At 39.3% G+C, this 26,939-nt stretch overlaps 2 protein-coding genes across 3 annotated transcripts in view; one reads left to right on the top strand and one right to left on the bottom strand.

The window, feature by feature from the left end:
* Positions 1–14,058, top strand: part of LOC124777960 (regulatory-associated protein of mTOR) — a 325,695-nt gene extending 311,637 nt beyond the window's left edge. The window contains exons 23-25 of one of the 2 annotated variants that reach the window (XM_047253519.1): positions 3,568–3,724; positions 3,810–3,926; positions 9,933–14,058. In XM_047253519.1, the coding sequence (XP_047109475.1) occupies positions 3,568–3,724; positions 3,810–3,926; positions 9,933–10,128 (470 nt within the window). In that variant the 3' untranslated portion in view covers positions 10,129–14,058. The remainder of the gene's footprint in view (positions 1–3,567; positions 3,725–3,809; positions 3,927–9,932) is intronic. The other variant, XM_047253520.1, reaches the window with a different exon arrangement.
* On the bottom strand, positions 10,678–15,118 carry LOC124777961 (EKC/KEOPS complex subunit TPRKB-like). The gene has a single exon (XM_047253521.1). It carries the CDS (start codon positions 14,976–14,978, stop codon positions 14,454–14,456), a length of 525 nt encoding a protein of 174 aa, XP_047109477.1. The 5' UTR covers positions 14,979–15,118; the 3' UTR covers positions 10,678–14,453.
* Positions 15,119–26,939: the final 11,821 nt, after the last annotated feature.

Genomic DNA, 26,939 nt, shown 5'->3' with positions numbered 1-26,939 from the left:
TGCTGTAGAACGAACTGTTGGAAGATGGAAAAAAATGAACTTCCATTTAGGATGCAAACTTTTATGTGTGACCCAGTAGTTGCTAAACCATCTTCATGAATTCTGTATGACATGGTGAACAATGTGATCTACTATTTTAATTGAAACATGAGAGAGAACCACAGGTTGCAGGATGATTATGGCTCTTATCAGCAGTATATTTTTAAGTTAACAGTATTGAATAAATAACACAAAGAGAGCTGATATGCTAGTAACATTAAGCAAGTACTCTAACCAATGTTCTTGTTTGATTAACTTCTTATGGTTGGGATTCACAGTCATATAATATTTCTTAAAAGACGTCATAGTTGCCGTTGACTGTATAAAATATTTATTATTACGACTGCAATTTCAGCCTTAGGGCCATTTTCAAGTAACATTGCAAAAGTTACCTAAACACAAAAAAATACAAAAGTGAAGCACAGGGTGTATATACATAATTAAGCAAACATTTCATTAAGATAGTAGTGTAATTATAAAAATTGGTGAGAAATGTACATAACTTACATTCTGTCAGAATATAAGACTATCTGACATGAGTACATGTCGTCGTCAAAATGCAGCCTTTTGACTTTGAGAGTCCCACAAGATCCGATGAGTACGACACTTATTAAGTCATAAAATGCTGTTAAATATGTACTGAACTGTCAGTGTTACCATCGTTCTAATAATCTATCACACATACAAGCTCAGGTGCACTGACAACATGTGGAGCTTAGTCTGTTGGTGCGAAAATACATTTACCAAAGATACTGCCTGTGCACGTAGCAAAGATAGTGCACACCAAGGATACAACTTATAAGCTTTATATCATAAAGTCTTTTCATCTGTCAACACCGTACAGCTTTCTAAATAGTGCTATGATTGTAAGGGGCAGTAGGATAGGATGGGAATATTTATTTGTAACATAATAGAGGATAATAATGTCGACAAATGAAAAGAAATGTTCTTGTTGTTGGAGCGCTTCAATGGCGCATCACAGTGTTCTCTAAATTCTCTATTTCTGTCAAGATGCTAAGGTTAGTCAGGAAAATACAGATTCCATTCTGTCTCTTTGTCTCAGTGAATGACATCTTATGTGCACCAGATGGTTTTGGTTGTTGGCTTTATAGGCTGATGTGCCCAAACGTTATGACCAATGCCCACTGCAAGACTGAATGCCACCTGGTGGCATTGCAGCCGCATGACACAGTAAGGAAAGCACACAAATGCAGCAGAGACAAACAGGGAATTATTCTAGCAACAATACAGATCCACTAACATAATTGAATTTGACAAAGGGCAGTTTTTATGGCCCAGTGCCTGGAAGTAGTGAATCTCTTCTCTTGATACTGTCATGAACATGTATGGAAAATGGTCAAAGGGTAATGAAACCACAAGTAGATGGCAAAGTGTTGGACATCCACACTTCAACACAGAATGTGGTAATTGAAAGTTTGCTAACTCTGTAGAGCAGGACAGGTGTCTGATCTGATGGCAGAGTGAAATGGTGGTGCAGGCACAAAAGTTCCAGACAACACCATTCAACACACATTGTCAAACATGGGGCTCCACTGAAGGCGACCCTAGATGTTCCCACATTGGCCAAATGACATCACAAATTACAATTACATTGGTTATGGGATCATTGAGTTTGGGCCATGAATCAGTAGAAATGTGTCAACTGGTCAGATGAATTGCATTTGTTGGTGCGCAAGGTTGATGGTCGTGTCTGGGTATGCTATCATCCCGGCTAGCAACTATTCAAAACGTGCACAGTGCCAAGGACTTGGGGCAGTATTGTGATATAGGGACATTTACCTGGACTTTCATGGGACCTGTGGCAGTAATTGAAGGCACCTGTACTATGTGATCGTTATTGAAGGTTATCTGCATCACGTAATTCTCAATGTCTTCCTCAGTGACTATAGCACCTTCCATCAGGATAACTTTCCATGTCAAAAGGCCACAATTATGCTACAGTGGTTTGAGGAGCATGATAGCAAATTCACATTGATGCCTTGGCCACCAAACATGCCAGATCTGTACCTGATGAAACACATTTGATATGCTGTCGGGTGCCAGCTTTGTACTCACAAACCACCAGCCCTTAGTTTATGGGAATTGTGTGACCTGTACATAGTCATCTGTTGCCACATATCACCAAAAACTTACCAAGGACTTGTCAAATCCATGCCATGCAGAATTGCTGCATGTTGCATTATGCAGGTGGACATAATATGTTGCCTCATCGGGCCGCGCGGGGTAGCCATGCGATCTGAGGCATCTTGTCACGGTCTGCGCAGCTACTCCCATTGGAGGTTTGAGTCCTCCCTCGGGTGTGGGTGTGTGTGTGTGTGTGTGTGTGTGTGTGTGTGTGTGTGTGTGTGTGTCATCCTTAGTGTAAGTTAGTTTAAGTAGGGTGTCAGCTTATGGACTGATGACCTCAGCAGTTTGGTCCCATAAGACCTTACCACAAATTTCCAAATTTGTTGCCTCATCAGTATATTTTGCACAGCAAAAGCAGAGAATGGCAATGATCAAAGGTAAGTTATTGGGACTTAAGCAAATCAGATCTCCTCTTGTCCTTGTCTTGCAAATCAGATCTCCTCTTGTCCTTGTTTTTCCCATTTTCATATATCTTCCCCTTACCCCAACTCTTTATGGCTCTCTTGATCTTTCCCATACACTGTACAGCCTATCTCTGCACCTCCCAAACTTATTTCTTTCTCTTCTCCTGCCACTTCATCTCACAACTGCTCTCTGCCACTCCCAACCTGTGCTCTCTCACCACTTCTACTCCATGCTCCCTGCCCCCAGTTCCCCACTGCTCGTTCCCTCTGTTCCCACTGTTGCATCCCTCGTGTCACCAGTGTGTGCTGAGGGTGTTAAAACAGTCATGTGTGAAAATAGTTGTCTCAGTGAACAGTATGGATGAATTTAATAGGTGACTGATAAAATTAAATTATTGCTAAGCTACACTGCTTGTGTGAAGATGTGTCTCAGCTGTTGATGAAAAGGATTAAGCTGTTTTAGCTTAATATTTTCTATACTACTGCATGTGGAACACTGGTAAATGTCCTAAAATATCAGCGTATCAATTATAGAACTTTGTTTAGGTAACTGAAGAATGCTTTCCTTTTTGTCAATGTTGTGTTCAGTTGCATATTTAGTTGTAATACATGTATGGAGAAACTGTGTCAGTCTAATTTTCTTAGATTTTTCACAAGTAGTAAGAACATTTCCACTATAGAACCCATAAACAGATATCATTTCTGCATACTCAACAAGTGTAAACATGTTGCAGTAAGATCATTTCTACTACAGAACCCGTAAACAGATACCATTTCATTATATTCAGCATGTTTCATTGTTTCAAATACTTCTCTTATTACAGTCAGCTAGCTAGTAACTACAGTCTTATTCAATTCCAGTCTGTTATGACACACTCTGTAAACAGGATTAAACATTCCATATTTTTCCATGTGTACCTCTGAATTTACAGAGCCCATGTTGTAGTCCTGCAGTTAAATCTGTTACATTTTTCAGAACCAGCACTTATTGCTGCAGGCTGTGGTGATGGTTCTGTGCGTTTATTTGATCGAAGAAAAAGTTCTCAGGAGGCCAGAATCATGACTTGGCGTGAACACGCAACATGGGTGGTTAATGTACAACTTCGCAATCACAACAAAATCGTCAGTGGATGGTATGCTCCTAAATTATTTGCCATAATCTAAGAAATTGTTCTTGATGCTACCACAAGCAATATAAAATCATCCTTTTTATTACAGTGTTTCAGGTGATGTACGATTCTTTGACATAAGGAAAAATTCAGCTGTTGCTGTGCGACAAACAACACATGGAGTAACAGCAATGGCAATTCACAGAGTAGCTGACACGTTTGCCTGGTAAGCATTTCCCTTCATTTACAGCGATATTTGAACTTGAATTCTGACACTGGCAGGAACAAATAGCTAATCCTGTTTTACTTTATTAGAAAACACACACACACACACATTCGTATTGTCATATCACTGTTATTATTTCAGACAGATCGAAACTGAAAAACACAAAGAGCCTGGTACTTGTGTAATTGATCAACCACTAGTATATGGAGGTGTCTGTCTTGGAGCTGGTAAAATGCACGTCCAAGCCTAGGTACTGACTGCCAATCTAGTAAGGCACTGCTTACTCTTCCAACTATGTATTTCCTTTCCTTAGAAAGAATGATCATTTCATTCTATGTGTGCTTTAGAAATAACAGCCTATTGAACCTTATAGATTTCATCATACTGTTTCACAGCTGATTGTATTAAATTGTGGTAGTTGTGTTTCAAGTATCATAATGAATTTTATTACTACAAAAATTTGAACAATATGGCTCTGTTTGATGAACAAATCTGCTCTTGGAGTGTAAAATCCTGGAGCTGGATGAGCACTTCTGTGATGCACTTTTGTTGACTAAATAAATCCATGACAGTATACACAACTGTTCTTTGCATCTTTCCTCTTTTCTACTGGGTAGGAGTCATAGATTGATGAGCAACACTCAAGCATTGTCTGAACTAGGGTTCTGTATTCTACCTCCTTAGTGCACAAATTGCATTTCTTTATAATGAACTCCAGTGTGGGTCCTGCTGTTACTACAAGTAGTTGTATGTGATTGTTCCACCACAAATTAGTTTGGGCACATTGTACTCAATATTATCCAGATGTGACAGTAGACAATTATTGTACATCAATTATGTTATTAAACATAAATAATTTGTTTAGTGTAAGTGTAAATTGCAAGTTCATGATCCAAGCATGAATTCTCAACAGGTGAACAGTAATGATCCACAAACATTTTCTTGGGACAAACATTTGAGGATTTTCCTCATTGAAATTGACATACTGAATTCTATTTCATAGGAAGTCTTCAACCAAACCAAAGTGTTAATCTGAAATTCATAAGCTTGTATTTTTTGTTTGCAAAATGACAAGGTATTGAATGGCTTCTGAAAGTCAAGGAGCATGGTATCAACATGGGCTCTATTGTCTTCTGGATAACATGTCCAAATAGAACAAGCAGAGTTTCTTAGAACCTCTGGTTGCAGAATATCTTTTTATTATTTCAGAGATTTTCAATCCCAAAAAGGTCATAATAAAAGAACACAAAAATTATTCTTTCATTCTACAACATACTGAATTCAGCAGTTTAGGCCAGTAGTTGCATGCATCAGTGTGAAAACTCTTTTTGAGAATGGTAAGGCCTACCACCATTTTTCCTTTCATTTAATACTTTGTTGCTCCTGTGGCTCAGGATAAAATGCACCTACAGAAAGAAAAAGTTGTTTCATATAATCAGTATAGTTTCTCAAGGAGGTATCGTGGCAGTCTTTCTTCTATCAAGTTATATATTGCATTTCCTGTGTGGGCAGGCTTCCAAAACAACACTTACTCTGTCTGATACATATGCTGTGCTGTGAAAGAAACAAAATTTTTCTTTACCCTACAGAAATTGGTGTTGTCAAGCTGTATGTATAACATAGCAGAAAGGTGTGAGAATAAAGCAGTTTTTCTCTCACCATCTATCAGGAACTACTATGGATTGCCAGGAAATGAGCATTTTGGGCACACTCGTGTGATATGCTGAACAGCTTGTCATTCTGACATTGAGTCAGCACATCTTCCTTTATTTGTGCTTATTTTGTTGAACGCAGAACAGATCTTGTAGTGCTGTTCAAAACCTGGTGACCTGGATGAGATGCAGAGCATCTTAAGCTGTTCTGGAATAGCATTGTTCTACCATATTTCTGGTTTTATTCATGCAGAAACGTCATCAAGTACAGGGATCCCCAGGTATTTTTATAAACTCCTTATTGAGAGCAGATTCTCACTGCAAAAATGAGTGAGTTAAATGACTGTGAATAGGCGACCAGAAAGTTGGAATGTTTCAGATTGTTTCTGTGATAATGCACATAAACTGGTTGAGCTGCATGTCGACAAGTTTGGTGTATGGCTTGTTGATCCAGACTGCTGTGCAATATTCTTCCGCAGGGTACACCAACCCAAGAGCAGAAGTTCTTATTGCTGGAGCTGATGCACCCCAAGTCATACCACCACGTTTCTGCAAGATGTTATTTCTTCTCTTCATCTTAGTGACAATTTTCAGCAAATGCTCTTTTAAGCCAAGTGCCCTGTCAAGAGTGGCCCCTAGATAATGTGGCCTATATCTTACACAATATTGTCTGTCTGGATCATACTCTATTTCTTAAAATAGATAACATGTTAAACAAGACAAAACAAAATATAAGCAATGCTTTTGTATTTCTTGACATCTCTCTTGTCTTCTTTCCTGTGCAATGGGGCAGACAGGGGCTTATTTCCAGTCATCCAATATTTATTTTTCAAGCATTCTTTAATAATTCTGTATTAAAGCTTGCTGCTGCCAATTACCTGCCTTTTTCCACATCTCAGCTAATGCACCCCCCCCCCCCCTCCAAGTTTCCTTTTGGCACAATAATTTATTGATCTATTTGTTGCAGTGTTGGTACCTCACAGTTTAGAGGAACTCAGTTGGCAACCAATCCCCTTAAATGAATATTCATTGGTTTGAATCTTGAAAAAATATTTTGTAAAAAATCCTTATTATTCTTCTTTTTTAATTTGGTATGTTTCCTCCATTTTCTTGTTGAACTTCATAATTTTCTAAGAGTCTTTCCTGATAATGTTACTGTTTTCTTTTCTTGTCAATTGCGCCCCCCCCCCCCCCTTTTTTAGAATTCCATTTATTCCTGGGTGTTAATCCATGATGTGTCACTTCATTCACCATCTGTATCTTCTCCTTCTTCATGTTTTTTCTAGTTCCCTTGCCCTCTACTGTAGCTTTTCTGATCTCATTCCATCTCCCATCGTCCTTATGTCTTATTAACAATTTCTTTCATTAGCTGATGAAAGCCAGTTATAGGAATATTTTTTAATTTTTGGATTTAGTATTTTAGTTGACAGTTGTGTTTCATTTTGGCTAAAAAGTGACCCAAACCAATGTTGAGGTATCTTCTTACTCTTACAGGCATTATTTCGGTGAAGTTTTGGTCACTTACTGCCACATGGTCCAACTAATATTGGCCCAAAATTGTAGGGCAAAGACTTTATCCTCTTCGATAATTTTCTAAAAAGGTTTCATAAACCTCACTAGTCCTTTTGCTTCACCCCTCTTCCTTCCCATTCAATCATTCTGCCAGGAGAAGGACCCACTGGCTCCGAAAGATTGCAAATTTAAATATCCCTGTATGTGTGTTCTATTTTCATTGTTATGTTATTTGTTTTAGTATGTCATTGTTTTTAAAGTGATGTTGCGTGTTTGTAATTAATATTTTTGCTTAGGTCATACGCCAGACATTCTAGGAACTCCGACACTATATAAATTGATCTTTTGAGTTCCTTGTGGTCTGATGATACCCTAGTTGCACCACTGTTTCCAGTGCTGGAGGATTACCTGCCCCCAGGGGTACTTTTCAGTTTGGTGTTTACCATCATGTCTAAACTGAAATTATTTGGAAAAAATGCTTTAATCTGCTTTGTAGGATGTACATACCTGTGTGAATTGCACATTGTGAGGGAAAAAACTACTTTCATATTCAGCCACTTCGGTAACAAAAAACATTTCCGATTTGCTGAAGTTTATCAAACTATCAGACTGCTGGACTTAAATGTCTCTTCCACTTCCTCCAGCATGACCATCGTTTTCAACATTAGGCTGGATTACGTTAAGGTTTCTACCATCTGACCCAATCCTGGAAGACTTACATAAGGTAAATATTGACACTACATATTTACAGAAGAATGGAAAACTGATAGAAGCTGACATCAGTGAAGGTCACATTGGGTTCTGGAGAAATTAAGAAAAGCAAGGCAATACTGACCCTTACCTTAGTGATAGGTTAAAGAAAGGCAAACTTATGTTTATAGCAAGAACACATTTACAGTGTGTGACGTTCACCTGCTTTACTTCATCTTGATTGTCCTCTGTGTCGACGTACTGTGTTGCTATACTGTCGGAAAAATGGGGGTGGAAGTTCAACACTGATTACTTTAAATGATGTAGCTGACAAGTGCACTTTTGTTTTTCACAGTTCTTTACTTTCACTGTTGACTGTTATATGGCCAGTGCACTATTGTTTAACTTTCGATAATCCTCATCAATAGGTTCCAGGCAGACATCCACATACTGCTACAATAGTTTACTATTGAACATCTACAAGCAATAACTGCCTAACCACCCATTTCACAGTCTTTAAAATAAATTGAACAAACATTGTCATTGTTTTAACAGACGGCCTAATTGTGTTACACTTATTTCACAGTTAAGTTGGTGCATTATGGTTGTTCTAACCAACACTGGTTTCTTTTCTAAAACTCAGCCTTGGACTGACTGTCTCGAGACCAGAAATCGGGCCCTCATATACTCTCATAGTAATAGGCACTGAAACTACACATTGTTTGATGTTTGATTTACAGAAATTGCATTTAAAACTTAACTCCTTCAGTTAACTGCACACATTGACAAAATTACATATTTTTGACAGTTTATTCGGCTACAAGAGCTAGGCCGAATTATTTGTTTAAATGGTTAAATTAACAGATATCATTACACAAACAATACTTTTGACAAAACTGTTAATTACTTAGGAATTAATTAAGGGCTGGCTTTGCTAACATGTTTTCGAACAGAGCCAAAGAGATCCTTTAAGAATATTATTAGTTGTTCCTCCAAATGTTTATAATTAGTACAGAATTTATATTTGTTTATTCATCAACAATAGAATTTAAGTTACGAAAATTTCTGATTTCACCATATAACAAAAGTATTAACTAGGAATAGTCAAAATTAGATGTGGTGCTGTATTCTTTAAAACTTAGGGCCAACTTTTCCCTTTTACAAAAATGCAGATTTTATTCACGTATGTTAATGGTAATTAGTCGGATGTGAAAAAAATGAACTTTAAGGAGGCAGACGTCAAAACAAGAGGGGAAGTAAAAGTATCTCGGCTTGCTTGGCCACAAGTGTTGAAAACTTTGAGATTTGCCCATGACATTGTTATTGAGAGACATAAAAGGACCTGGAAGAGCAGTTGAACGGTATTGATAAGTGTCTTGAAAAGAGGTTGTAAAATGAGAATCAACAAAAGTAGAACAATGGTAATGAAATGTAGTCAAATCAAATCAGGGGATACTAAGGAATTAGATTAGAAAAAGAGACACTAAAAGTTGCAGATCAGTGTTGCTTTTTGGCACCAAAATAAATGATTGCTAAAACTGAGCTGGTATAGAATGCAGACTAGCTACAACAAGGAAAGCATTTTCGAAAGAGGAATTTCTTAATTTCAGATATAAATTTAAATGTTTGGAAGTCTTTTCTGAAGGCATTTCCCCGCAGTGTAGCCTTGTACGGAAGTGAAATACGAATAATAAGCAAATCAAACAAGAAGACAATAGAAGCTTTTGAAATGTAGTGTTATAGAAGTAGCTGAATATTAGATCGCTTCACCAATCAGGAGAAACTGAATCAAATTGGGCACTAAATTTGTGGTACAACTTGGCTACAGGGAGGGATTGGTTGATAGCACACATCTTGAGCCATCAGAGAATTGTCAGTTTGGTATTGTAGAGGAAGACAAAAGTATGAGTACACTAAGCAGGTTTAAATGGATGTAAGTTACAGTAGTTATTCAGAGATGAAGGGCCTTGCACAGGATAGATTAATGAGAGCTGCATCAAACCAGTTTTGGAGCTGAAGACCACAACATCTGATTTTATATTTGTTTAATATGTTCAATAGTAAGCTAAAATGTACAAACAGTTGAAAATGAAATTTTGATCATACCTAGTGAACTCAAAGGTAATATCAATGATTTTTTTCCCCTTTACAGTGGCTCCATGAACCAGTTTATCAATGTATATGGAATGGATGGAAATGCTCTTAACACAATCAAATATCATGAAGGCTTTATGGGTCCACGTATTGGTGCTGTTAGCTGCCTTGCATTTCACCCATATAGAGTTTGTTTGGCTGCTGGCTGTGTGGACACTTCAATTAGTGTGTATTCCATTGATCCAAAGAGATGACTTGCTTCAAATTTTCAGACTGCACATGTTTTCTCCTGTACTGTGATGGTACTAAATGTGAAACTCCAAAATATGTACAAGTATAATGGCGCTGTCACATTCTATTTGTTTTTATTATAGTTCATAGATTTTCAGGCCAGTTGATTTGAGAACTATGTAACATACTGAACGAGATCATACATGATAGTCAAATGTAGAAAATGATGCTCCAAGTAATTTTACCATGTACAGTAAAAAGTGTGCAAATATTTCTCAGGAATGATAAAAATTAATGATGATTGCTTGTGCAGGTATTCTAGCAGGAAAACGGGTATACACAGTAGGTAATCTTGAAGTTCCATTCCGTGAAACCACACAAAATGTTTTTTTCTAGTTATACTGAACACATTTTTGACTGTTAAAGCATTTCATTAGTCAGATGCTTTATAGAGCATAAGAAATGTGTAGTTTTATTATAGAACTGTACTTACACAAGCCATAAACCCCTACTAACCCCTGCCCCCCCCCCCCCCTCCCCTACATCGACACACACAAGCAGACACACCGTATAAAAAGCTGTAGAGTGGTTACAGAAAATACATCAACTGTTCCATCTCATGCTTTTATTGGATTATAGCATAATGCTTTGTATGAAATGCAGATGTGATGTGCAATATTATTTGTTACAACAGCAGACAAATTATGCAAAATAGATGATAAAGTACTTAATATTGCAGCAAGGAGCTTTGTGCTAACAGCAGTAGAAACCATGGACAAAAAAGTAACTATACAAACTAGTCTTAGAGCATATTACAATCATTCATATGTTTCAGCACTGAATTCAGCCATTAAATGTACAAATTTTCTTGATGGAAGTTTTACCAGTTGCAGATGTATTAAATAATCAAAGATGACATTTACTACATGTACATTTATTTGTGTATAAATTACGTTATTCAGATTCAGAAAGTGATAATTCCTAAATGTAATTTTCCTCTTCTGATGATGTTATTACTAACACAATTAACTTTCCCATTGTTGTTTCCCCTCAGAAATTGTTGTTGTGTAGTGCTTAATTGTCAAGTACTGCTGAATGACTGTATGTTCACAGTAACAGACAAAGTCCAAAGCACCAGACTTACTTGTAATAATGCAACATAATTTATGTAGACCATGTGCACTATTGTATAGCCACTTGTTAAACAATGCACAAATCAATCCTATTTTCACTGTATCATATAATTTTAGTTACCATAGATAACTACAGGAAAAGCTACTTGCAATTGCCTGATACATTAACGTAGAAAGTGAATTATGACTTACATAACACCCTAAAATTTTTCTACACTGAATGTTTCAATTGTTATTGTTGGCTTTTTAAAATAATTTTATTCCTAGTTTTGTAACACAGTCCAGTGTGCGATGTGACAACTGGAGTTGACCTGTAGTAATATGAAAGTACACAGTCTCCATAGTGTATTTTTGATTATTCTGTTATTTTCTTTTAAGTCAAGATAGAAATATAAAATCTACATTCATGGAAAAAAGTTCAAATATCATAATTATGTGTAAAAAGTAGAATTGGAAGATTGGGTGTTGTACCTGCATAAGATAATCCCTCTCTTTTTTTATAATTTTTTCTTTTTTTTAAGAACTTGTGAGTAAGCCATATTATCATCATGTTTTTTGACACAGAAATTTATTCACTGTTGACAATCCCCCCCTCCCCACTTAAGTGTAATAATGGTGAAAAGTTCAGAAGGAACTAGAAAAATATATTGCTCATTACTACTTAGTCTTCCTTGTGTACTGTTACTGATGTGTAAGTACTCTGCAGAATTATTTGCCACGGCCATCTTAAACAAACCATTCTCACTTGTGAAATTTAAATTCATTTATCTGAATTCTGTCACTTCTAATAACAATGCTGCTTCCAAACTTAATATGTGAATTTCCTGCATTGCGCAAGTAATGAACAAATCATTTTTGAAGTAAATTTATTCTCATTCATGTACCCACAAAAGTTTGCCCCATAAAAGCTGCATTTTTTTCTTTGTAAAAGAAAACCATACTTTAGAAACAGAATCCCTTCATTTCACCTTCTCTATTTTCAAAAATATCTATCTTTAGACATCCTTGTTCCAATTACAGAAAAATAGTTTCCATCACAACATTTTTTTAAATTTTTTTTATTTATGTTGCATATAATACAGAAGATGGAATCAACACACTATCTCGGTATTTGCTGTGCTACGCGATTACTACTTGCTTTCTGAAAACTAAGTTCGCAACTGTTTACAAATTATTTTAGGTTTCTTTCACTTTACAGTGAAACTATCAAGAGTCCACAGGGCCAGAGTCATAGTTCCTAGATTTTAATTCTAGGTCATTTATTTGCCTTATGCAGGTACAAGGTACTGGTGTGTGTCACCTCAGATTCCATAATCAATATATTTGTAACTTGTTAAGATAATTTTTCTGTCATCACTGTTTTTGAAATTTTAAAACAAGTTTATTATGTGCAAACAAGTGTTTACCTTCAATCATGATCCTGTGATAATTACAGTTAGAACTGTGATACTTAGTACTACTTCAGATAAGGACACAATTTTCATTTGCAGTAAACAAACAAAATCTTTTGCCTGCAAGTATGATAAGCAATTTAAGATATTTTTTGTTTGTGTAATGTAGAAATGTGGATACAAGTTTGAAGTTGTTAAGAAAATACATTAAATGGCTGATGAAACATCAGGAATCTGTGATAAAAACCCATGTTACTAATACAAAGTACTTATTTTTCTTAGACTAATTTAAAACATTTCTCTTTGGATATAACAATGTATCTTATCTGCCTTAGCTCATGGATCATTTTCTTCTTTTTTCAAAATATATTTTATTCAGATATTATCTCAATGACAGTTACATTTACAATGTGTCAAATGTAATATGTAATGTAAATACACAAATGACAAAATTATAAGGTTTTGCACTTCATACAAAAAAAATTTATTTTTTTATTAATGTCTACTTCCATTCCTCGTCAACCTTCAGGTGTGCTGATGCGTCACCATGTAAAATAATTGATGTTTGTCCCTAAGGACAGCCATTGCAACATGGCCAAAATGCCTGTTATTTTTGTATTTTACTTGATGACAATTACAGCTCTTTATTCTATTATTTCCATTTTATAGCGCAATCGGGCCATGTTGGCGAAACTGAATGTAAGCCATACTGTTTGCACCTGTTTTGTTATACCTGTAAATTATTTTATACTTTCGATGTATACTCTTCTGTTATTTCTGTGTCATTCTAGCAAGAGACAAATCTTATTGGAAACATCTCTTACTGTGTATATATCACATTTTATATTTTCTTCTTTAAGTTGCATTGAAACATCTACCAGACTCTGGCAATATCTACAAAAGCTTTAGTAGTTCTTGCACATAAAAACAGACTATCAATTGGTGACAAAGAAATTTTTACATTACAAAGGCAGTGAGCTGTTCCACTGAAAAACACATCGCAAGCATTCTTCTGTGAGAGATATTTGCAGATAACAAAGACCTTTCATTAATCGAATACTTTCACTTATGACAAAATATCATTTTGTGAAAAGCCAGATTGTTTGCATGGCACTGCAACTTATACGGACAAACTGCTGTAATTCTGTCCATTTATGTAAACCAGTAATAGTAATATGAAGGCAAAACCTTAGATTTTTATCATCTGATTATAATTTCAGGCTAAACTGTTTATGTAAGTGAACAATTTCTCCTGCTTACCGTTAATCAACTCCAGATCACAATGTGTAACTATAGTGTCAAATTGCTCAAAGTAAAGCCACAGCAAACAAATTGTACAAAAAGTTCATACTCTTATTATTTTCATTATTAGCCCTTATTGAATGGTAATATTGTAAATTGTATCCTTTAAACTCCAGTAGTGGTTGTGTGTCAAATGACCAACTCTGTGCCTATTAGTGACATCACAGGCTGCTTAAATATTGTCTTAGGGAAGAATCTTTTCTACACTTTCAGCCTTCATCATAAATTTTGCATCACACCCCCCCCCCCCCCCTACACACACACACACACACACACACACACACACACACACACACACCAGTCCAACACTGACATGCATGCATAAAAGTGCTTTCAACATAAAACGTTGAAATTCATAAGAAGTCCATTAATCACTTTTTATATTTTTGGATTCATCTTTCCTCAGCAAACTGTACATCCATTGAATCAACATGAGATTGTCGACAAGTTTTTGATATTATAAAACAATCTCCCTGACGTATTAGAATAAGTAGATCTACAGCATGATTTGTAATAAAACTATCATACAACTATTTCCTTAGTAGAAATCCGACTGACAACGGAGTCTAAAATATTAGATGAATAGCATTCACTGTCGTTGATTTTGTACGTTTTCTTGACAAGCATTACATCCGTAAATTTGCTTAGTTGGTCTATAGGGCATTCATCGCCTTGAATTTTTTCCAACACTTCCTCCGCTTTCTTTTCACCGCATTTCTCCAAAACACAAACAAGAATACGATCTTCTTTATCATCTATCCCAAATTTTATTAGCGACTGGGAAATCTGCTTAGTTGGCGATAAGTTATACAAAATTTCGGTATATATGTTCCTCGTACTCATTTTTCCGCGCCCCATTGATATCACTGCCTTGTTTGCGGCAACCACCACTTGAAACGGATTTACAATTAAACTTGGTTTTACGATACAACACTCCAAACCACCACTAATCACCAGCTTTCTGAGTTCCGGCGTATTTCGCACATTCTCCACGAGGAAAAGTACAATGCTGTAACCACTATCTTGATCCAGTTCTTCCCGAAACATTTTAGCCTTTTTAGTTAATTCAAACGGTACTTTAAAATAAAATCTGCCTTGTTTCTTGCCGTTTACGCAACAGTTCAACAAACTAAGTTTTTGTTTATAAACTCCACTCCCAAAGAGTTCCTGTATTCCACAGATGCACCTTATCGTACCGAATTTATTATTCAAAGTTTCAGACAATATCATTGCGACTAAATTAGTATAACAAGAATCCTGGGAGACGTTTTAAATTATTATAAGGTAAGTGAACAAAAACATACACACAAATGGCTTCTTTAGACAGAATTTTTATGAACTGAAATTTCCGCGCGGAATGTTGTCAGTCCGCTAGAGAGTATTCTGTGAGATAACAAATGAACCAACGTAGCTTGTGGCCTTGCCATTTGCCAAACGCAAACAGATGCCTTTCGGTAACGAGGAGGTCGGCTAATTGCTTGTCTTTCGTTTTTTATCCAGAAAAGATTGAGAACCCAAGTTGAACTGTAATAGCTAAACTAAATTTATTGTACACCGAGGGAGTAGCAATGAAACGTGTTTGGATACTTCTCATTTCTTTTGAGTGTTGCGACGTTAGCGTATACATTAATAAATTTTGTCTACTCCAAATCAGTACACAGTTTAACCAGAAACGTACGCACTTTCCTAAGATAAAATGGATTTGTAGCTATTTTTCATTTTAATACAGTTACGAATATTGGTTTTTGTTTCTGTAATGTCTTTACAACGCCGACGTTACAATTCCCGAAACTTTACTGAGATTTTTAATGCAGTGCACCAAGTAAACTGCATAGTTTCATTGTACAGAAAACTGGTGCGTATGTATGTGTAAATCTGAAAGCTACCAGCCGGCCGAGCGGTTCTAGGCGCTTCAGTCTGGAACCGCGCGACCGCTACGGTCGCAGATTCGAATCCTGCCTCGGGCATGGATGTGTGTGATGCCCTTAGGTTAGTTAGGTTTAAGTTGTTCTAAGTTCTAGGGCACTGATGACCTCAGAAGTTAAGTCCCATAGTGCTCAGAGCCATTTTTTTGAAAGCCACCAATTATATTCTTTCTAGCAAGTAAAATATCTGTACGAACACCACCAAATGCGGTTCACTGATGTACCTTAAAATACATGAAAAGAAAATACAAAAGAATAAAATGTTTAACATTATTTGTGGACACTAGGTTACTACAATATCATTTATAGTTTTAATTTGTTATAGCCTATGGAAACAAGTTAAAGTTACAGTGGAACATCATGGCTTGATAAAACGAGATAAAATAAAAATAAAGACAAATTCTGGAATGTCCTAAGAAAATTGCTCTCATCATTGCACTAAAATATAAATTAAGTGTACAAATAAAATATTTTTTGTTCAAACTGTCTTCTATAAATTAGTCTATGAAATAGGAGCTCATCTCTACTAAAAGGTGGTTGTACAGGCTTTGTTACAGTGAATTAAACTCATTACTAAATTTATTTTCTGCCTTTTAGTTTATGATAAAGTCTGAAGTCCCTTAGACAAGGTGTAACATAAAGGTATGGCCAGTGTGTCAGGAAGCATTTTTCACATACAGAGAAATGAAATGTAGTATATGGATGTAGGTCCAGAAATGCTTTATTTCCATGTTAGACCTCATTTTCTATTTCTTTTCGGGATCACTGTTGAGAGTTATATTTATGTGCATATTGCCAGTAAATTACTTCTGTAGAGAACACTAGTGAACATATTACTGTACACTTTATTAGACTACTTCAGGTTAAAAGGAACTTCCACACTGTATTGTACTGAATGATTCATGACATACTGTAAAAAGTCTTGACCTGTGAAGTTCATAAATTCATTATCTTTTTCTTTTCTAAAACACAATGTCATTTTGTCTGCTGACATATTACTTGTTTGTAAATACACTGCTTATACAACTTCTCTTATATAATGACATCTGTAATCAATTTGCTTTGACTTTTTATGGTTTGAAGAATCAAGCTTATTTATTGCACTGTGATTATCATTAAATGAAGTGACACACTTGTCATAGCCTCACATGTCTTTTGAGAAAACATAAAAATCATCAACACGTAAGCTGCCATAATAATTAAGCGTTTGTCCTTGAGTTTTAAAACAAACATCATCTTAGTGTAGACCTTTGTAACCCAAATAATTTAAAACATCATTTAGTCTTTGATTCCACACACTGTATGAACTATACACTGGGCTACTTCTTTTTAATTTAAAATTTTGCTTTATCATTACAAGGATTAAAACCTCCAGGTCGCTTTATAAAAACTTCCTATGTGATAATACTATTTTAAAAAGCTGACTTCAGACAAAGATGGGTGATGTTTAAACAACAGATAGACATTAGAAGTGTAGATTGCCTTACGACAGGTGAGAAGGTTTCGTCATAATCAGTTCCAGGTTTTTGAATGAAACCCCTTGCCATTAACATGGCATGATGCTGCACTTTACTTTCACTAGTGATTTTTCATTTCTTAACTACCCATTTCCACTGCACAACAGTAGCACTTTCTTTAAGATCTACCACTTCCCAAGTATTGTCAAAACCTTGTATCTTTTCATCAATAGCACATTTCCATTCTTCTGCATTAGATTTGGAAAGGATCTTCTCCACATTTGTTGGGTACTCCATCTGACATGTTGCTGTATCCCACTAAGATCTTTTCTTGTGCCTTTGTATCCTAGTTTGTCCTCATAACTTTACGAACATGCATCATGATCTTGCTTCCAATTATCATGAGACAACTAATGTTTAATACATATGATGATTTGTTCCCTAACCTGAACTTCCTGACCTATTGCACAAACATACTGCACTATTAACAGTTTCAGCCCAAAACCTTTTATCAAGTTTACCATCAAGTAGTGTACCTCTTGCTTTCTTTACCACCGTTCTGTTCAACCTCTCTGCTGAACCATTTTGTTCCAGTATATAACTATTAGTCAGTTGATGTATAATCCCATGCTTTTTCAACACAGGGCAAAAATTTCTATTATGCAAGTTTTGATACTATCTGTCCTCACTATTTTGATTTACCTTTCTTGTTGATTTTCTGCCATTTTTAGAAGTTCCTGAAAATTTTTGCAAGTTCCATCCTTTGTTTTTAGAAATACATAGATTTCATTTAGCTATGATTATCTTCCAAAAAGAGAAATTACTTTGTACCACCTAATGACATAAATGCCGTTGCTCCACAGTGATCTGTGTGTGTAACTTCAAGTGGGTTAGTAGTGTACTGCCTTATGTGGGGAAGGCTGTCTTGTTTGGTTTCCTTCATTAAACACCATGTAAATCTGCTTGCAATTATTAATTTTAATGTATTCACACACGACACCTTCAACAGAAGCATCTTTCATTTTTACGAAATCATTTGAATTTCATTATCATCAGTTTTCTGCTATATTATCAGGTCCTTTGCCTCTCCATTTTCTGCAATCCATTGCTTCCATCTTAAGGGTGCTGTATGTCGTACTGTCCATCACGTCATCCAGTATCTGAAATCTCTTCCTTCCTCACTTCCTTTTCCCTTCTACATAACCTTAAAAAGCTGTTTTTATCAGTCCACCACTCTTTCTTAATACATGCCCAATCCAACTTCTTTTTCTTGTTTTTATTACATCTAGTAACTGTCTTTTCTCTCCCACTCTTCTCAGTGCCTCTTCATTTTTTACTCCGCCCATCCAACTTATTCTTTCCATCCCCTACCATTTTCACATCTCAAAAGCCTCCAGCCTTTCTCTGTCTTTCTTCCCCAAAGTCCATGTTTCAGCACCACACAGGAAAACACTCCATACAAAACAGTTTATGAGTCTTTTCCTCACTCTTTTGATTTACCTTTCTTGTTGAATTTCTGCCATTTTTAGAAGTTCCTGAAAATTTTCACAAGTTTCATCCTTTGTCTTTAGAGAATACACAGATCTCATTTAGCTGTGATTATCTTCTGAAAAGAGAAAATACTTTGTACCATCTAATGACATAAATGCCGTTACTCCACAGTGATCTGTGTGTGTAACTTCAAGTAGGTTAGTAGCTGTACTGTCTAATGTGGGGAAAGCTGTCTTGTTTGGTTTCCCTCATTACACACCATGTAATTCTGCTTGCAAATATTAATATATTCACACACCACACCTTCAACAGTACCATCTTTCATTTTTATGAGATCGTTTGCGTTTCATCATCATCAGTTTTCTGCTATTTTAGCAGGTCCTTTGCATCTCCATTTTCTGCAATCCATTGCTTCCTTCTTAAGGCTGCTATATATTGTACCATCCATCTTCTGTATGCCAACTACATCATGCAGTAACCATTCTGGGAAAAAAAAGTCTCCTGTCAATGTTCAGCTTACAAGCACCATTAATAAGATCTGAAGTTGCAACCAATTCTTGGTTCTTGCTAAAAATATTACAGTGATCACTACTAAATTCAACTGAGATTCCTTGTTCAGTCAAACTGCTCACAGACAATAAATTTGTTATAACTTCTGGAGTGCACATAACATTTTTCACTGTGATAGCATAGCAAGTCTCTCCAACTACTGCTCCCCCTCTGCATGCCCGTGGGTTAGAGTAGGCCCGAGGTATTCCTGCCTGCCATAAGAGGCGACTAAAAGGAGTCTCACACCTTTATGTGATGGTCCCCTGTAGAGTTTGACCTCCATTTTTCAAAATTTTCCCGAAGAACAACCCAATTGGGGAAGGGTGCCTTACATGGTGCATTGTGTCCCTTGTGCATTGAGATCTTTTAGCCCACTTTCTCATTGTGGCGTTGCAGTCCCGCTCATCCTCCATCTCTTGAGCAAGGACACCTTCCTGGGTGCATTTTCCTCCACACACTATCCAGTGTCATTTTCTGCACCGACTAGGGCCACGAAATTCTTTGCACCTCATGTCCAGCACGGTAGCCAGTCCATGGTGGTGGGGCCGCCATGTTGGTTGTAGGCCCCTGACTACACAGGGATCGCTTTGCTGATGCCTGCGCTGTAAAGTCCCCATGTACGCCAAGGCGTAGATGCCTGTCACCCTGGGGCAAGGGGACTCCCAGCAATGGCCATCCTGCTGTGTGGAGGGGCCCTGGTCGGAGTGGGTGGCATCAGGGCGGATGACGTGCGATGAAGCGTACCACGTCATCACTTGCTGGTGATCAAACTCTAGCAGTCTCTAAGCATGCCAAGTCTTAGTACTATGCAAGGAAGTGTGATCCTAAATCGTTCCCCTCCATGGCCACACCATGGGAGGAACGCCAGGCTAATGATGGCAGCGAACCTTATTCGCCCTGGTACCTCGTATGTATGAGAGCTGATGGGGACCCCATTGTCTCGATGAAGCCTCAGTTTTTTTTTTAGAGCGTTTAGAGGAAAAGTTTGGGGAGGTGGACGGCTTATCAAAAATGCGGTCAAGGTCAGTCTCGATAAAAACACCATCCTCTGCCCAGTCACGGGCATTACTCGCTTGTTACAAGCTTGGGGATGTTTCTGTTACCATCACACCTCATAAGAGCTTAAATATGGTCCAGGGTATTATATTCCACAGGGACCTTCTCTTGCAGTCTGACAACGAGCTGCGTGCCGACTTAGAGTGATGAGGAGTTCATTTCGTCTGGTGTGTCTATAGGGGTCCGAGAGATAATCAGGTTGCCACCGGTGCCTTCATCTTGGCCTTCGAGGGTGACACATTACCCGAGAAGTTCAGGGGGATGGTCTACTGCTGCGATGTCAAGCCATATATCCCTCTCCCAATGCGGTGTTTTAAGTGCTGGAACTTTGGCCATAAGTCTTCCCGCTGTACTTCCAGCATCACACGTCGAGATTTTGAACGTCCTTCCCAATAATCTATGCCCCTCGCCTCCCATCTGTGCCAACTGCGGAGAGCATCATTCCCCTTGCTCACCAAACTGCAGCATTTTACAGCGAGAAAGGAAAATCATGGAATATAAGACCCTGGACCGACTGTCCTACACTGAGGCCAAGAGGAAATTTGAGCGACTACATCCTGTGGCTATGACCCCCTCTTATGCTGCCGCTACCAGAACAGTTGTAGCCCCACCAGTTCCGTGAGTTCCAATCGGCTCTCAGAGCCGGAAGACTACACGTGCCCCCTTGTTGGTAGGTGGCACTTCCCTCCCTGTTTCTCCTGCACCACCTACCTCGGGAGCACTGTCGTCCCCCCACCCCCCCCCCCCCACCACCCTCCAGCCATTGGAGATATCAGTCCCCACTTAACGCTTCTCCAGCTCCTCTCGCTAGGAAGGAGTCCCTTAGGTCACTCCCTTCCCAGGTTTCTGCTAGTGGGAAAGATGACACCCGCCAGTGGCTGAAGTGCCCAAAGGCAGCTGGTCGCAGGGCTTCACGATCATCCTCAGTCCCAGAGACTGAATCAGTGAAGCTCTCCCGCCCAGAGAAACCCAAGGATCAGTGAGAGAAATCCAGAAAGAAGACCTCCAAGACCAAGGGAATTGTGGTGCCACCCACACCCCCAGCTCTGCGTCTGAGGATGATGTGAAGATTCTGGCATCTGCTGAGGACCTAGATCTCGCCAGACCCTCAGACACAATGGGTATAGCCTGTTCAGGAAACAAGTCAGTGTGGCAGCAGGTGACCCTGAGGCGTAGACACCTCATTGAGTGTTTCATGCCTTCACACTCTCACGATCACTTCCAGTGGAATTGCGGCAGTTTTTTTTCCGCCACCTGCTTTCTGCATTGTCCTCCAGAAAACCTGGTTTCCGGCAATGCGGACCCCCCCCCCCCCCCCTTTGCGGCTACGGGGGATATTACAAGAACCGTAGCAGATATAATACAGTGTCAGGTGGAGGTTGTATTTATGTCCTGAACTTGGTATGTTGTGAACCTGTGTCCCTTCAAACTCCTCCTGAAGCTGTGGCTGTCAGGATACGGGCAACACAGAAAATAACTGTCTGCAATGTATATCTCCCTCCAGATGGTGCGGTACCCATGAACGTATTGGCTGCACTGATTGATTAACTCCCTAAACCTTTCCCACTTCTGGAAGGTTTTTAACATTCATAACCCCTTGTGGGGTAGCACCATGCTTACTGGCCGAGGCAGAGACATCGAAAATTTGCTGTCCCACCTCGACCTCTGCCTCTTAAATACTGGGGCCACCACAAATTTCAGTGTGGCTCATGGTAGTTACTCGGCCATTGATTTATCGATTTGGAGCCCAGGACTTCTCCCATCTGTCCAGTGGAGAGCACATGACAACCTGTGTGGTAGTAACCACTTCCCCACCTTCCTGTCACTCCACCAGCATCATGTCCACGGATGCCTACCCAGATAGGCTTTAAACAAGGCAGACAGGGTAGCCTTCACCTCTGCTGTCACTGTTGAATTCCCCCATGTGGTGCCATCAATGTTGTGATAGAGGAGGTCACTACAACGATAATTTCTGTGGCGGAATAGGTGATCCCTCATTCTGTAGGGTGCCCCTGGCGAAAGACAGTCCCTTGCTGGTCGCTGGAAGTCACTGAGGCAATTAAAGAGTGTTGGTGAACTCTACAGCAACATAAACGGCACCCTTCCCTAGAGCACCTAATAGCCTTTAAGCAGCTCTGTGCCGTGTTTGCCTGGTTATAAAATTATGGAAACAGGAGTGTTGGGAGAGGTATGTGCGACCATTGAGTGCCATATGTCATGGCGTATTCTCTACCAATGTAAATACAATTGCTGAGCACTACGCTCGAGCCTCCATGTCGGAGAACTACCCCCCAGCCTTTCGCACCCTCTAATGGCAGATGGAAAGGAAAGTCCTCTCGTTCTCTACGCGCTACAGTGAACCCTGTAACATCCCATTTAGAGAGTGGGAGCTCCTCAGCGCCCTTGCACATTGCCCTGAAACAGCTCCTGGGCCGGATCGAATCCACAGTTAGATGATTAAACATCTCTCATCTGACTACGAGCGTATCTTCTCATCATCTTCAACTGGATCGGGTGCGATGGTGTCTTACCATCCCAATGGCGGGAGAGAGCCATCATTCCTGTGCTAAAACCTGTAAAAACCTGCTTAATGTGGATAGCTATCGACCCATCAGCTTCACCAACATTCTCTGTAAGCTGCTGGAACATGTGGTGTGTCGGCAGTTGGGTTGGGTCCTGGAGTCACGTGACCTACTGGCTCCATGTCAGGGCGGCTTCTGCCAGGGTCACTCTACCACTGATAATCTAGTGTCCCTAGAGTCTGCCATCCGAACAGCCTATTCCAGATGCCAACATCTGATTGCCGTATTTCTTTTTACGTATGTAAAGCGGTACCACACGACCTGGTGACATCATATCCTTGACACACTGTATGAGTGGGGCCCACTCCCGATTTTTATCCAAAACTTCCTGTCACTCCGAACTTTCCGCGTCCAAGTTGGTGCCTCCAATAGTTCCCCCAGTATTCAGGAGAATGGCATTCCGCGGGGTTCTGTATTGAGTGTATCTCTAATTTTAGTGGCCATCAACAGCCTTGCAGCCGCTGTAGAGCCGTCGGCCTCCCCTTCTCTGTATGCAGATAACTTCTGCATTTCTTATTGCTCCTCCAGTACTGGTGTTGTTGAGCAGTGCCTACAGGGAGCCATTCACAAGGTGCAGTCATGAGTTCTAGCCCATGGCTTCCAGTTTTCAGCCACGAAGTTGTATGTTATGTACTTCTGTCAGCGTTGTACTGTTCATCTGGAACCTGAACTTTATCTTAATGATGATCCATGCACTGTAGTGGACACGTATCAATTCTTAGGATTGGTTTTCAATGCCCGATTGACTTGGCTACCTCACCTTTGTCAGCTTAAGCAGGAGTGCTGGCAGCACCTCAATGCTCTCCACTGCCTGAGCAACACCAACTGGGGTGCAGATCCCTCTACGCTGCAGCAGCTCTACAGAGTCCTTGTTCAATCCGGCCTTCACTACGGAAGTCTGGTTTACGTTTCAGCGTACCCTCAGCATTGCATTTCATCAACCCAGTGCACCACTGTGGCATTCACCTAGTGACGGGAGCTTTTAGAATGAGTCCAGTGACCAGTGTTCTGGTGGAGACCAGAGTCCTTCCATTTAGGATCCTACATGCAGAACTGCTCACCAGTCATGTTGCACACATTTGTAGTTCTCCTGAGCATCCGAATTACTGTCTCCTTTTCCCACCCGCAACAGTTCATCTCACACATTGGCGGCCCAGGTCAGCGCTCACGGTTGCAGTTCGGATGCGATTCCTTCTCTCCGAAGTGGAGTCCTTCCCTTTACCACTGCTACTTGATGTACATTCACGTACACCTCCATGGCGTACACCTCTGCCGAAGCTTCGTTTGGACCTTTTGCATGGCCCTAACGACTCTGTTAACCCCGCCGCTCTCTGCTGTCGCTTCCTCTCGATTCTTGATGTGTTCCAGGGCTTTATACTGACAGCTCGATGGCTGATGGTAATGTTGGCTTTGCCTATGTCCACAGAGGGTTTATTGAACAGCATCCCTTGCCCACTGACTGCAGTGTATTCGCTGCAGAGCTTGTGGACATATCTCATGCCCTTCAGTACATCTGTTCCTGTTCTGTTGAGTCGTTTCTTCTCTGTTCTTACTCCGTGAGCAGCTTACAAGCTATCAGCCAGTGCTAGCTTCCCCATCCTTCGGTAGTGAACATCCAGTAGTCCATCTCTGTCCTGCCCTGGAACAGTCTAGTCATTCAGTGGTGTTTGTGTGGACCCAAGGAAACATCAGAATCCCAGGCAATGAACTTGCTGACAGGCTGCCAAACAGGCTATGCGGAAACTGCTCTTGGAGATGGGCATCTCTGAAACAGACCTATGTTCTGTCTTACGCTGCAAGGTTTTTCGGCTTTTGGAGACAGAGTGACATAACAGTATACACAACAAACTGCATGTCATTAAGGAGACTGTGAATGTGTGGAAGTCTTCCCTGTGGGCTTCTCGCAGGGAATTAGTTGTCCGCATTGGCCACACATGGCTCACACCTGTTTACCTCCTCCGTTGTGAGGACCCACCTCAGTGCCACTGTGACTCTCAAATGACAGTGGTCCACTTCTTGCTGGACTGCTCACTTTTAGCCGCTCTGCAGTGGACTTTTAACTTTCCCAGCACCCTACCTTCAGTGTTGGGCGACAATGCCTCAACAGCAGCTTTAGTTTTACGTTTTATTTGTGACGGTGAGTTTTATCATTTGATCTGAGTTTTAGCATATGTCATTTGCCCCTCTGTGTCCTTCACCCTAGGGCTTTTAGGGTGGAGATTTTAATGTGTTGCAGAGTAGCTGGCTTCTCCTTTTTTATTCTCATGGTCAGCCAGCCATGGTAATGTGCTTTTCTGAGACAATACTCCATACGCACGCAATCTGATTAATAGTCACTTGTGAGGAACGCTATCAAAAGCCTTCTGGAAATCTGGGAATATGGAATCGATCTTAGATCCCTTGCTGACAGTACTCATTACCTCATGGGAATAAAGAGCTAGCTGTGTTGCACAAACATGATATTTTCTGAATCCGTGTTGGTTATGTATCAATAAGTCATTTTCTTCAAGGTGATTCATAATGTTCGAGTACAGTATATGCTCCAAAATCCTACTGCAAATTGAGGTCAGTGATATGGGTCTGTAATTCAATGGGTTACTCCTATTTCCTTTCTTGAATATTGGTGTGACCTGCACTAGTTTCCAGTCTTTAGGAACAGACCTCTCACCAAGTGAGCGGTTGTATATGATTGCTAAGAAAGGTGCTATTGTGTCTACATACTCTGAGAGGAACCTGATTGGTATTCTATCTGGACCGGAAGACTTGCCTTTCTTAAGTGATTTGAGTTGTTTCACAACACCTAAGATATCCACTTTTATGTCACTCATGCTAACAGCTGTTCTGGTTTCGAATTCTGGCATATTTACTTCATCTTCTTTCGTGATGGAATTATGGAAAACTGTATTTAGTAACTCAGCTTTAGTGGCACTATCATCGGTAACATTTCCAGCGTTATCACGCAGTGACGGTATTGACTGTTTTTTGCCACTGGTGTACTTTTCATATGGGTTTTCTACTATATTTTGAGACAATATTTCATTGTGGGAACTATTAAAAGCATCTCGCAATGACGTCTGCACTAAATTTCGAGCTACTGTGAAACTTAGCCAGTCTTGGGGATTTTGCGTTCTTCTGAATTTGGCATGCTTTTTTCGTTGCTTCTGCAACAGTGTTCTGACGTGTTTTGTGTACCATGGTGGATCGGTCCCATCTCTTATTAACTTATGCGGTATGAATCTAACTATTGCTGTCGATACTGTATCTTTGAATTTGAGCCATATCGGGTCTACACTTACATAATTAGCTTGGAAGGACAGGAGACTCTCTCTTAGGAAGGCAGCAAGTGAATTTTTGTCTGCTGTTTTAAATAGATATATTTTGGGTTTATTTTTAGTGGTTTTGGTTGATATGGTTTTGAGCCTCGCTACAATGACCTTGTGTTCACTAATCCCGGTATCCATCATGACACTCTCTATTAGATCAGGATTATTTATGGCTAAGAGGTCAAGTATGTTTTCGCAACCATTTACAATTTGTGTGGGCTCATGAACTAATTGTTCAAAGTATGTATTTTCACCAACAAATCAAGGGTAGATTGAAGTCTCCACCAATTATAACTGTATGAGTGAGGTACTTATTTGTAATGAGATTCAAGTTTTCTTTGAACCATTCAGCTAGTATATCATCTGAGTCGGGGGGTCGGTAGAAGGAGCCAATTATCATTTTGGTACGGCTGTTGAGTATAACCTCTACCCATAGTAATTCCCAGGACCTACCTATCTCAACTTCACTACAAGATAAACTTCTACCAACAGACACAAACACACCTCCATCTACTTTATTTGATCTATCCTTTCTGTACAAGTTTGCTCCTCTGTAAACATTTCGGCAGAATTTATCTCCGGCTTTAGCCAGCTTTCTGTTCTTATAACGATTTCAGCTTCAGTA

Source organism: Schistocerca piceifrons, chromosome 2 (genome assembly GCF_021461385.2).
Source record: "Schistocerca piceifrons isolate TAMUIC-IGC-003096 chromosome 2, iqSchPice1.1, whole genome shotgun sequence".
Taxonomy (NCBI): Eukaryota; Metazoa; Arthropoda; class Insecta; order Orthoptera; family Acrididae; genus Schistocerca; species Schistocerca piceifrons.
This window is presented reverse-complemented; position numbering and strand designations above follow the sequence as displayed.